Genomic DNA, 14,161 nt, shown 5'->3' on the forward strand with positions numbered 1-14,161 from the left:
CATCAAAAAGTGAATAATTGGGGTTCTTTGATATGCCAAATCTAACCGTGTATTTAGATTCTTAATTTTTGGTCATGTTTCAAATTGGTCTACATTAAGATCCAAAGGGTCCAAAATTAAACTTAGTTTGATTTTTAAAAAAATGAATGGTTCTTTGATATGCTGAATCTTAACCTTTACTTAGATTTTTTATTATTGCCCCAATTTTAAAGTTGGTCCAAATCGGGGTCAAAATTCAACTATGTTTGATTTCAACAAAAATTGAACATATGGGGTTCTTCAATATACTGAATCTAACCATATGCATGTATTTAAATTTTTATACGACCGCAAAATTTGAAAAAAATTTCGTCGTATATTGCTATCACGTTGGCGTCGTCGTCGTCGTCGTCGTCGTCCGAATACTTTTAGTTTTCGCACTCTAACTTTAGTTAAAGTGAATAGAAATCTATGAAATTTTAACACAAGGTTTATGACCACAAAAGGAAGGCTGGGAATGATTTTGGAAGTTTTGGTCCCAACATTTAGGAATTAGGGACCAAAAAGGGCCCAAAATAAGCATTTTCTTGGTTTTTGCACTATAACTTTAGTTTAAGTTAATAGAATTCTATGAAATTTTGACACAAGGTTTATGACCACAAATGAAAGGTTGGGATTGATTTTGGGAGTGTTGGTTTTAACAGTTTAGGAATTGGGGGCCAAAAAGGGGACCAAATAAGCATTATTCTTGGTTTTCGCACAATAACTTAAGTTTAAGTAAATAGAAATCAATGAAATTTGAACACACCATCAAAGATGTGGTGCACACTGAATAACCAGGGTTATTATTAAGTACACACTATATGTTTCTGGCCCATTTAAATGCGCCATTTAAATTATGGGCATTATGTTTTATATGGGGTTATTTGATATGCCGAATCTAACTGTGTATGTAAATTCTTAATTTTTGGTCCCGTTTTTAAATTGGTCTACATTATGGTCCAAAAGGTCCAAAATTAATCTTAGTTTGATTTTAACAAAAATTGAATCCTTGGGGTTCTTTGATATGCTGAATCCAAAAATGTACTTTGATTTTTTATTATTGGCCCAGTTTTCAAGTTGGTCCAAATCGGGGTCCAAAATTAAACTTTGTTTGATTTCATCAAAAATTGAATAATTGGGGTTCATTGATATGCCAAATCTAACTGTGTATGTAGATTCTTAATTTTTGGTCCCGTTTTAAAATTGGTCTACATTAAAGTCCAAAGGGTCCAAAATTAAACTAAGTTTGATTTTAACAAAAATTGAATTCTTGGGCTTCTCTGATATGCTGAATCTAAATATGTACTTAGATTTTTGATTATGGGCCCAGTTTTCAAGTTGGTCCAAATCAGGATTCAAAATTATTATATTAAGTATTTTGCAATAGCAAGAAATTTTCAATTGCAAAGTATTCAGCAATAGCAAGAAATCTTCAATTGCACAGTATTGTGCAATAGCAAGAAATATTCAATTGCACAGTATTGTGCAATAGCAAATATTTTCAATTGCACAGTATTGCACAATAGCAAGAAATATCTAATTGCACACTATTGTGCAATAGCAAGAAATTCCAATTGGATTTCAATTGGAGTTATCTTTCTTTGTCCAGAATAGTAGTTTAATTAACTTAAATCATTGTTTTATACAATATACAATGTATATTCACTTTTACTACCAACTGATAGATTAAAACAATCTTTACCATTCATTGATAACAAGCACTTTTTTTACATTTTAATATTCTATGATGTATTTAAATGAGTAGTTATTGTTCATTAGAAATTTGAATTGAGATCAGTTTTGAAATAAGGGAAAGGGGGATATAGTGAATAGCTCAAAGGCAAAAAAAAATTTTAAGTTCATTAGACCACATTCATTCTGTGTCAGAAACCTATGCTGTGTCAAGTATTTAATCACAATCCAAATTTAGAGCTGAATCCAGCTCGAATGTTGTGTCCATACTTGCCCCAACCGTTCAGGGTTCAACCTCTGCGGTCGTATAAAGCTGCGCCCTGCGGAGCATCTGGTTGTGTTTTGGTCCGTTTTTTTTTTAAACTTTAAGCCATATGTCAACTTTACACATGGAAAAAAGTATTGCAAAACCTTGATTTTTCAAAACTTGAAAAATCAACCTCTTTTTTTGGATGAAATATAATAAAATATGTGTATAATATTATTGAAACATAGTTTATGATAGCATTGGCATTGAAACGAACAAAAAATGTTTGAAAAAAAATTTATTTATAAAACCACAAAATGACATTTTAATAACAAAATGACGTGTTTTTTGTACAAAAAAATGCATTTTACAACTTTTACTGTAGTCGAACTTTACAATGTCAGACATTTTAAAATTAATCTTCAGTTGACTGTTCACATCATGGTTGATATATGCCAAAGAATTAGACCTTTGTGCGCAGCCTCTATTCAAACGGATAACCGCAGCTTAACGTCTTCTGATTCCTGCCATAAATTACTTATTTGTTGCTAAGGTAGCAGCAACCATTTCTGATGAAGGGGATTGTTTATTTCATGATGATTTTGAACTGGGGTGTCCTTTAACGGACTTTACGCCCAATAATGTCCCATATATGCTTAATATGGTTCAAAGTCTGGCTACGATCGGGCCATTGAAGATGAACCAAATTCCATTTTAAACATTGGATCTTCCTCCACAATGCTAATTTCCAACTTTGGAGAGCTTTGCACTACATTAGATACGGAAAACTGTGTGGCTGTTCGTTGGCAAAGGTCTCCAAAATGGTCTTATCGCATGATAACCAGTAGCGATGAGTTGATCTCAAACAGTTCTTGTTAAAAGGCTCCTGTATGGTCACCACTCTCTTTTTAGGATTGTCTTGTATGCAATGGGTTTCCTTCTGACCAACCTTCATTATGCTTGATTTTCTCTAGCAAATGGTATAGGGGGTCTTCATTATCTCGAAGGTCTTTAACAGCGTTTATTGCCTGATTTTTATTCCCAAACGACTTATAGTGGAATGGTGATGACCAACAATACGTGCAGTTGTTACAGCGACATCCCTGCTTCTCTTATGCTGATAATCTGCCATCTTGCTGCAGTTGTCAAGGACCCATTACAAGGTGTCAATCACATAACTTTAAAAACTTGGTTATTTAAAGTGTTGTAAACCATGAGGGTAAAAATATCTGTTTTGCTGTTTACGGGTACAGTAGCTGCATGTGCAGATAAAAACTTATCGAGTCGACATTTATTGATTAAACTCAGGTGATACTTAGATAATGTTTAACTAGTTTTATTTTACCAAATTATATCACAAAAAAATAAGGAGTGTTTTTTTAATTTTAATTTCAATTTGGTGTTGCAATACTTTTTTCCATGTGTACATATTTGTTGTATGGAAGAATTGTTAGCCGTACATGTGTGTCTGGCATGGTTCTTCCCACCTTGTCCTCATTTTCATGGTTCAGTTGTCAATTTTTAGTTTTTGGGTTAATGTTAAGTTATGTTTAAATTGTAATAAAGCTTTATATTAAGGACTATCAACATAATATCCATGATAAGAAAAGAAGGCGAGACATTTCAGTGTGTGCTCTCTTGTTATTTGTTCCATGTTTTCCCATAGGCTAACATAAATTTAGTACAAATATTAGTGTAAATAGTTTTTAGAACACTATTCCTAAAAGTGCCAGTTGTGTAAAACAGAATTAAGTACTAAGCCTATTGAATTTGTAGACTGGTCATATGATATTTCAAAGGAACAACTGTTTATGCCAAGTATTCTTTTTTTTCGATTCTGGCACTCTGAACTGTAGTATCCCAAAAAAATATCTGATTTTCAACAAAATAAAACTTGATTTTAATAGCCTTTTAAAACCTTTCTTGTGGAAAAATATAAATTACTTATATTTTATAACTGGTAAAATAGGCTACAGGTAGAAACATTGTGTTATGCCTAAGCCAAAGACAATTGGGTCACAAAGAGTGACCCTTTACCATTTGTCCTTTCTGCACTTTTACTCAAGTTTTCCGCATCCATATTTTATGAAACTCATACATATTTCTATTGAACCAAAATTCGTAGAAAGAGTTAGAATTTGGGAAGTGTGTCACTAAATGCTTTAGAGTTATGGCCCTCAATAAGTAGCAAAGCCATGAATTGTTTGTTTCAACAATGTGACTTATGTTTGTCTCAATCCAAATTTTAAGAACCTCATACACAATGCTGAAAACCACAATTCGCAGACAGAGTTTGGGCAGTGGGTCTTTTACAGCTCTAGAGTTATGTCCTATTTAACTAGGAAAAATTACAAAGTCTTTTACATAAACTAATTTAATTGCAACACTCAAGAATACTTAAGCAATACTATCTACTGTTGATTATTATAATCGTTAGATACCAAGTTCTGAGGATATCGTGAGTACAGATGAACCACGAAATTAAGTGTTCAATGTAAAAAAAAATCCTATAAGGTTCTATGCAGATTTTGGTTAAACCATGAAATCAAATATCCATGAAAATGCAAGTTTTGTTCAATCAACAAAAATTGGTAACCAAGAAAATAAATGAATCCACAGTATAAGTTTTTATGCCCCAATCGTAGTGGAGGGAGCATTAAGTTTTACCCTTGTCAGTTGGGGTTTCACTGTATTATAAATATATATCAAGAAAAAAGAGAAATTGCTTTGAAGTATACACATGTCAAAACAGGTAAAAGTAGTGAAATCATAGCGAATTGGGATCATTCAAATTACCACACCAATAAATAAAATTAAAGCAAATGTGTGAAAAATTGTTTTACAGGAACTTCTTGAGATTCTGTCCCGAGTTTCATCATATTTGATATACTAAAATATTACTAGAAACAGATGGTTTTGGGTTCAAATCCTCTGTTTGAATTAGAAAAACAATTCAATCAAGACTGGGAATATTTTTTGACATTAATAAACAGCATCTTTATAACAATTAGATATTATATTAATCATCACGAACATGAGTGCTTAAGGAAACAAAAAGAAATAAAATTAAGGCAAAAATATTAAATCGCAGGAAATAGTAAGCAGGAAATTTTTTAATTGTGACTCAATTTGAAACAATACAAATATAAATTGTAAAACGAAACTACCAATTTTCCAACCATTAATTATTAATCTTAGATTAAAGTTTTAAAACTAAGATTTGTATCATGTAATCTCTGAAAACAGGAAACATGAAATTTTGCTAATTTTTATGAAAAAGTGGATATAATTAAAATCACTTATGACAAGCTTAGACGTCTATAATATTTTCTGAAAAGTCAAATCACTCATTACAAAGAATCTCTATGATATATATGTAAGACTCAGATCGACGACCTCGGACCTGTCTCTAATCGACGTCCGTTCCTCAAATCGATGTCCAAATCTGACGTCACAATAAAATATCCTTCCAAATTGACGGCCAATATTATGCCTATCTAATCGACGTCTATTTTTCGGCTTCTCTAATCGATGGCCAATTTTTAGCTTTTCTAATGAATGTCTGTTTTGGACACAGAATACGAAATAGACCAGAACCAACAGAAGCTGAAACCTTTAGACCTTTAAACATATTATGTGTGACAAATATGATCTATTCCAAAAAATATATTTTTTAATTCATAACATACTAGACTAAATATGTAAACAGGTTGTGAGCACTTAACCTAGAACAGTTGTGTAATAGCACAACATAAACAGTGACACATAATGCCAATTTCTTGTGGATATGTTTCACTCCAGGTTTAAAACTCAGAAATTTGTGGAAAAATATCTTACAGAGTCCGCATTATAATATGGAATTAAAAAAAAAACAATTGGCTGTACTTCTTTATTTTGTCTATTGTTGAAGATTGATTAATACCCTCTTTATGTCGTTTCACTTTGGGTTTCCATGTCCTTATGTTGCTTTCTCCTTGACATACACTTACATGCATGTCATTTATTAACATGAATAGGAATGACACACTTCTATGTAGATCTATTCGATAAACTTTTAATCAAGATAAATTTTAATATGCATGATACCTATTTCGAGTTGAAAAAAATCTATATGGAAAGTATGTATTAATGTTTGAACCTTATAAAACATGTAAATGTATAAGTGTAAACAACTAATTTAAAAAAGATGTGGTATGATTGCCTATGAGACAACTCTCTACAAGAGACCAAAATGACAGAAATTAACAACTATATGTCACCTTACGGCCTTCAACAATGAGCAAAGTTCATATTGCACAGTCAGCTAACAAATTCCCCGAAATGACATTGTAAAACAATTCAAACGACAAGAAAAGGCCTTATTTATGTCTATTAATTTATTATTTATTGATATTGGACATCGATTAACGACGACTACAATCAATCTGCATAGTTTTGGCAATACATCCCGTGAAATTGGACGTAGATTAGAGTATCAAAATATTAGACGTCGATTTGAGAATGTGACATCAGAATTGGACGTCGATTTGAGAAAAGAACGTAGATTTGAGGAACGGACATCGATTAGAGGCCGGACGTCGATCTGAGTCTAACATATATACTGAAAAGTAGAAATATTTAAAATCACATATATACCTCAATTGAAAGATTCCTTTAAAAAACACTGTCCCAAAATTGAGAAGAAAATAAATTGCATACATGTACATTTTGTATCATGATTTTGTTAAAACCTCTTATAAAGATATGATTAGAACCCTTAATTTCTTAAAACTATGTTTACATTGTTCCAGAGCCTTAAATGAAATCTGGCATGGGATAATTTGAACTGTATTAGTTTTGCTATTTCACAGATTCAAGGGTTCTACAGTGATCCTAAGTCCTCAAGCTTTTATTTGATACTAAAACTACCCAAATATTCCCACTATTGACAAAGATACAACTATGTGTACAACTATTTTGTATAAAATATGTACTACTTTCTTGCATGTTCTTACCAACTAGACCTGAATTAGTGTTTCTATACCTTAAGATAAACATATTACTTATTAATAATGAGCATGTATATAAAAGTAAGGTGATTTTTAATGATAACACTGTAACACACACAATCAAGTCACTATAACACTTACAATCAAGTCACTGAAACAAAATCAATCAAGTCACAATAACAAACACAATCAAGTCACTGAAACACAAGCAAGCAAGTCACTGTTACATATACAATCAACTCAATGTAACACAAACACATAGTTGATTTTAAAAGTTTCAAACTAAATTTTTATTCATTTTCAGGATGAGTTAGTAGATGAATTTAAGAAGACAGGAAAATTTGATCTTCCAGCTTATCATGTTCCTAGGAAATACAATAATGTATTGATATGGCTGGCATGGGCTATAGTAACATGTTTGCCATTGTTTTATTTCCTTGGACAAATATTTGTATCGGGAACATTCCTACAACAAGTGTTCATAATTGGTTTATTTTTATTCAGTAAGTATTACTTTTCTATTCCTAACAATAGCTTATAATTTAATTTTGGATGTAACACGACTTTTGATTGGCTGACATTATTTTGTGATGAGCCGATAGACATAATTTAGTCATGTAATCATGACGTTATTCAGTGTTCACCACATTTTTTATGTTATTTCTTCACCGACAGAAAAAATATTACAGTCATTCCTTAAATATGCTCACATCCTACATGTATTTGTTATCATTTTCTAAGATAAATAATTACTCCCAGAAACAGCTGACTTTATTTACGAACTTTTAAGAACAGCTGTTCAATTTATACGATTTCAGTATTGTGTTCAGCTTTTTCTTAAACTTAATTATCTCTGTGTCCGATGACCCATAAGGCCTCTACAGTTCAATGTTTCTGAAAGCTCAATTTACATTCTTGAGCAACTATTATTAAAGTAAAAAGATACCAAAGGTGAAATGAGAAAACTGCCATTGCAAAATAGTAAAAAGACAAATAGACCTCCGTGTTGAAGGCCGTACATTGACCTTTAATGGTTTACTTTTATAATTTTTTATTTGGATGGAGAGTTGTCTCATTGGCACTCACACCCCATCTTCCTATATCTAAAAACAAATGTTCAAGACCAACACATAATACTAAAGATTGAGCAACACAAACTACACGAAAGGCATGAACAGGTTTCTAGGTGTCTGGAGGTGTTGACAATTCCTACACCTCTATTCCTGTTACCCACATCCAGTTAAAACCTAAAAATAAAATATATTCAATGCCATCATGAAAAAGAAAAAAAGGACAAGGTTTCAGAAATCAGTCCCAAACAAAACATTTGCTGAAACTGACATTATTCAAATGGTTGATTTCTTGAAAACATATTTGTTACCTGTGGAGGATGTGTTTTTCAACAAATAATCGGCATTGTCATGTGAACATACTGCTCCCCTCTTCTTGTCATCTCGTTCCTTATTCACATGAGACTGTCTTCATTCAGGAACTTCTTAGAAAGTAGAAAGTTATCATTATCCTTAAATTTCACTTTCCACTATATAAATGATCTTCTCTAAGTAATTAAGTGCCAGTCTTTGTAAGAATCAAGCAATTTTGAAAAAAAATCAAAACATGGCTGAAAAAAACCCCACCTACCTAGCCATTCTATTTTGAAGTAACACTCATCCTGAGTTAGAAATGGTAGGTCTTTAGTGTCTGCGTGTCTGGTAACTTGAGAAATCTTTTGATAAACTTTGGTTACTGTGTATTCATTATTATTCGTTGGATACCAATTTTCGTGGACTTAATTGGAACAGTTGAACCACAAAATTAAATACTCAACGAATTACAAATTTTCTCATGGCTTGTATGCAGACTTCGGCAAGACCACGAAATCAAATATCCACGAACATGTAAGTTTTCATCAATCCACGAAAATTGGTACCCACGAAAATAAATGAATCCACAGTATAATGATAGCAAATTACAGAGTTAGCTCCCCTTAATTGTTAATTTCTAGTGCATTGTTACCAAATTTTATCTCCAATTACCAGAACAGGACAAGAAAACGAGTGGTATATTTTAGCATCATTATACGTTTTGAACATAGATTAATGTCAACCTGAGTGGGTTTTTTGTTTGTCATGTTTTCACCACTGCCTGGTTCTTAGGTAGACTAGCACTTTAAAATTCTAAATCTGATGATTATGTTTAATGCATCTATACAGTTAAAATTGAGATAAAGGATACAACAGATACATATAGGTCTTTTCTCATCTGTTGACTTACACCTAGAAATTGACAAAAGAGATGATTCCAGCTTCCAAATAGTGAACTATTCATTTCCATGTAGCAACATTCCAGCAGCACCTGCATATAGAGTATATATATCGCCCAATTGATACAATATTCCATGGCTTGTGTTTCCTATCAAGATATCCTCCATAAAGAGTTGCTCTTCACAATGATACTAATTAAAACCAAGAGTTCCAGGTGGTGAAGTTGAAATCATCCATTTTTTAAATTTTAGGGATGTCAACATGAGATTGTTGGCCATTATGGAATATCTGTTTCAGAGATGAAATGAATATGTTAAAATTGTTGTAACAACAATCTCGTCCCCTTCCCAAAATGTGACCTTCTGAATTAGACATATCAACAGGTTTCTACATAAGCAACACCACAAGTGCCACATTTGAGCAGCATCTTCCTTTTGGGATCACCTTAAGTTTTTGATTGAGTTTGTGTTTCTTTTTGGCCATGGTTTTGTCAGTTTGTTTTCCACTTGGGAATTTGGATGTCCCTTTGATATCCTTTGCCTCTCTTTTCCCATTTAACCCAAATTATAATCTGACCGTTTTATAACTCATTTTTTTAACCAATGACTACCTGTGTATCTTGTGTACTTTCAGTGTCTGTAGCAGCCAAATGGTTAATAGGATGGACAGAAACAAAGAAAGGATCAAAATATGGAATGAAAGAAAAGAAAAAGAACAAATAACAAGCCTTTTACTGTGATATTTTTTAAGAGTGTTACCTCATATTGTGTCAAAGTTTGTTATGAGTCTTTCTGTTGATTCTTTGGATATTTTCATTTGATATGGAAGGATTTTCCCTGGATTTAGGGAAAAGTTTTTCTAAATGGTTGATTTTGATGAATTATACTTGTATACTCCTACTTAATCTGTATTAGGTTCAACGCTTGTCATGGCATACCCATTTAAATTCCATCAGGAATGGCAAGTCAGGGGCGGATCCTGCCATTTTAAAAAGGGGGGTTCCAATTATATGCTCCCATTCTAATGTATTGATAGTCCAAAAAAGGGGGGTTCCAACACCCGGAACCCCCTACCTCCTGGATAGCTAATGCAAGTCCATGAATGAAAGACAACTTTACATACATATAAAAGGGTTGATTATGAATGTGTAGAGATATTATTTGTATTCAGATGATATATTTTGATACATTTTTCTGAACTGACCTTCAACAGAAACGATGAACTTCAGTTATGGTTAGAGAAGGTTGAACATTCCAAAATTAAGAGAAACAAAAATGCATGTTATGACTTTTTGAAAACTAAATATTTCATTGAAACCCATGTCAGATACTAAACTGAAATTATTCAATATTGACCTGAACACTCTGACCATTTTTAGTTCAAATATTTTGGAAAGGTTAACAATTCAAGTTGCATTTATACTTAATTTTAAATACTAGATCAATACATCTTTGTCTATTGTCATTTGTTAATGTTTATATTTTTTTTATGCCATTTTGAGGACTTTTTTTATTTTCTAGTTAGATGAATTTTACTATCTTTTAGTAACCAAACATAATATCATTTCTGTTAGTATTTTGAATCAGTATCAAAAGCATAATTTGTTAAATTATTTGATGATTATTACTTGATTTATTGTACTTGTCTAGTTATAGCTTAAAACCAAAAAAAATAATACAAAGATGCTTCATTTTAAACAAAGAACTTTAGGATTTTTTTCTTTCAACATGTATTTGCAAGCTATAGGCTATTTTTGAATAATTTAATTTTGGATGTTACAAGTCTTCTGATTGGCTGACGTTATTTTGTTATGAGCCCATAGACATATAATTTAGTCATGTGACCGTGACGTCATCAACGGTTTTTTATGGTTTCCAACAGTTGAAAATGGAATTTAGAATTAAATTAGGAGAAATGACTAATATTTTTTCTGTCTATTCGAAATAACATAAAAAATGTGGCGTACACTGTTAAATAACACGCTATGCGCGTTATTCAGTGTGCACCACATTTTTTATGTTATTTCTTCATAGACAGAAAAAATATAACAGTCATTCCTTAATTATTAGAAAATTACTTTGTTTTATGGAGACCATTTGTTGACCAATAACTTTGTTGCTCTTTTAGTTATTGTTAGGTAGTGATAATCTTCTGTTCTTGTGATTAAATTATAGTGCTATCGATATTAATAAAAAAATGCGCTAGAAGTATCTAACCTACTTAAGGTATAAACCATTATGTTATCACTTTCATATATTTGATTTTACATATTTGATAGCAAGTTGTGTATTTGCTAATGAATTGTGTGTTTTTCACATTGTTGCCTTGAATGATTTTGTTGATTTATGAAGTAATAATTGATATGTGCTTTTTTTTTATTGCAATGAATAAAAAACCAATATGTTGTTTATAAAATGAGTGTTGTGGTAGCATGATTGTCTTGAGTGAGGAAGGTCATGGATTCACATTCGAACTGGGATATAATAAAGACTTTACGATTGGTATTTAACCCTTCTTCATTGCACACGCTGCATTAAGGAGAAAGAGTAAGAACATGTCAGCTCAGGGTAGGAAAAAATGTGTCCAGGCAGGTTGACATGTCTTCCAGCTATTACATACAGTGTTACCTTCCCAATAAGCATGTTAAACAAATGACAATATTACATTTACACATTCTTGTCCCAAATCAATATGTTTTCCGCATGATATTTTGCAGCCATTCATCATCATTATCGCAGATATCAATTGCACATTTTATCCATTAAACATACTGAAACCTTTTTTCTGACCCCCTGCTGGTAGAGATTAGAAAGTTAGATGAATAGATATGGAACAGTACCATACCGATGTTCAATAGTCTTTAATGAGTTAAGCGAAAACAAATCCAGGTCACAAACGGAGGGATACACAGCATCTATAAAAGGAAAACAATGGAACAACAGAAACACTGAAAGGTTACAAGAAAAAACACAAAAATACACAAAAGGACTGTTTGATAACACCTGCAATATTCAAAACTTGATATGGGAAGTTTTGAGAAAAAATAGTGACGTTGATCTGATTATATGATTAGCCAAACCTCCCGCTTAAAACAAGTATATGAAACTTTTATCTGTGAAGAAGAATCACTATTTTATAGCACTTTATAGAGTGAAATATGTTCCAGGAATACAAACATCAACGTTTATAATATAAGGTATATATTTGAGTTCTTTTTTTTAAATAATGGGTAACATAATTGAACTATTAAAAGTGACAGAACCATTTTAGTTTGAAATCTGAATATGACCATGCTTAAGTTTTGAATTTAAATTATTGAGCTCATTAAAGATTTATATGACAAATAAAAGATTTTATTAAATGATTCTAAAAACAAACAAAAAATTATATTTGTTTAAATATTTTGAATTATACGATACCAAGTTTTCTTTATATTATGAAACAGTCTAACCTTTGAACTGCAAATCTGTCTCCAAATTTGCAGTTTTAGGCAAATAACTAGATGAAACAATTAAAACCTTTTCTAACGAAGCTATTTTTGCACATGATGAATCTGCTTTTCATGTTCGTAAAAAAACATTAATTGATATATTGGAACTAAAGACGTAATCTTAAAATCTACTTCATTAATAACGTTTCTCAGTAAAGTAAGGAATATTTAGACAAATATGTAAATTTTACTTTTGATCTTGTTAAAGCTAATTAAGTACGACATTGTAGATAAAAGAGGACCCAAAATTCGAAAAGATTTAGCCAAATACAGCTATGAAATATATTCCTGAAAAGAAAAATCCTTAGTGATTAAAAATTTTCAAAGTTTTAAAAACAGTATATTTTTTATAACTCAGATTATTAGCAGTAAAATATTGATAAAAACCCAAATAATTCTGTAGATGCTGTCAATGCATAAAAGAAACCTCTGTCAGTTTTGTGAAGATAAAATAAGATGTTGACGTTATTAAAAAGAAAAAATAAACAAAATAATTGATCTAAAAGTTGACGACACGACTAAATTAAGGCTTAACATGTTTTTCCCAGGAGTGCTAACATAACAATGATACAATAGACATGTACAGTTGGGTGCAGACCAAGCATTACATAAAGTAAACGCAAGTTAACGCCGCGTGCACATATTTCGTTAGTTAACTTCAAATTTCCCGTTTACAAGTAAACGCCCGTTTACTATAATTACGTTAACGCGGTCGAAATAGAAATTTCTAATGTCTACTCGAGTAAACGGGCGTTTACTCTGTGTCCGTTTAGTCAGTAGTAAACGGGCGTTTACTTCAGAATTCGTTAAATTTATTTTTACGTGCACTTCAAATAAACGTGCGTTTACTACAAATTTTAAAAGTGTATTTTTATGTGCACTTGAAAGTAAACGCGCGTTTACTTTTCGCGTTAACTGATTGGCTAAATTTAGAAATAAACTTCAAGTTCATTTGTACATTTATTTCATAAATTTAAAACGAACTTTTATTCTTTATATTTTACGTATATGTGTTTTAAACCAGAACAATTAAAAAACTCTTTTAATTCGAATATTTATTTTATCAAATAACACACAATCAGCATGATCAGTTACATTAAGTCCATTATTTCTACTGATTAGCAGATTTTCTATATTTTCTTTTCAAAAGTTACATGTACAAATATTGATACGGAAAGAAAGGTTATCCGATACATCGCAGAAATATTTGTATATGATGGGATATAAACATAATGGTTTACGTTGTTTCTTTCCCTATTTTTAATTTCTCTTCGAATTCCTAACAATAGATCGGTGCATTTAATACAAGATTTTTAATCGAAATTCACCTCGTTTGTCTTGGATTAACATGGGAAGTAAGTCATGAACACAACCGATACTGACAGAACTTTCGGAGGGGGTTTTATGGATATAAATACGGATTTTGACAATAATTCTTATTTTTTTCGAATAAAACAAA

At 31.5% G+C, this 14,161-nt stretch overlaps 1 protein-coding gene across 1 annotated transcript in view; it reads left to right on the forward strand.

Moving 5' to 3' along the window:
* The window catches only part of LOC134686803 (1-acyl-sn-glycerol-3-phosphate acyltransferase delta-like), a 31,230-nt gene extending 19,627 nt beyond the window's left edge, over positions 1-11,603 (forward strand). The window contains exons 7-8 of the mRNA XM_063546588.1: positions 7,253-7,451; positions 9,846-11,603. Of these exons, the coding sequence (XP_063402658.1) occupies positions 7,253-7,451; positions 9,846-9,934 (288 nt within the window). The 3' untranslated portion in view covers positions 9,935-11,603. The remainder of the gene's footprint in view (positions 1-7,252; positions 7,452-9,845) is intronic.
* The last annotated feature ends 2,558 nt before the right edge of the window (positions 11,604-14,161 follow it).

This window comes from Mytilus trossulus, chromosome 10 (genome assembly GCF_036588685.1).
Source record: "Mytilus trossulus isolate FHL-02 chromosome 10, PNRI_Mtr1.1.1.hap1, whole genome shotgun sequence".
Classification (NCBI taxonomy): Eukaryota; Metazoa; Mollusca; class Bivalvia; order Mytilida; family Mytilidae; genus Mytilus; species Mytilus trossulus.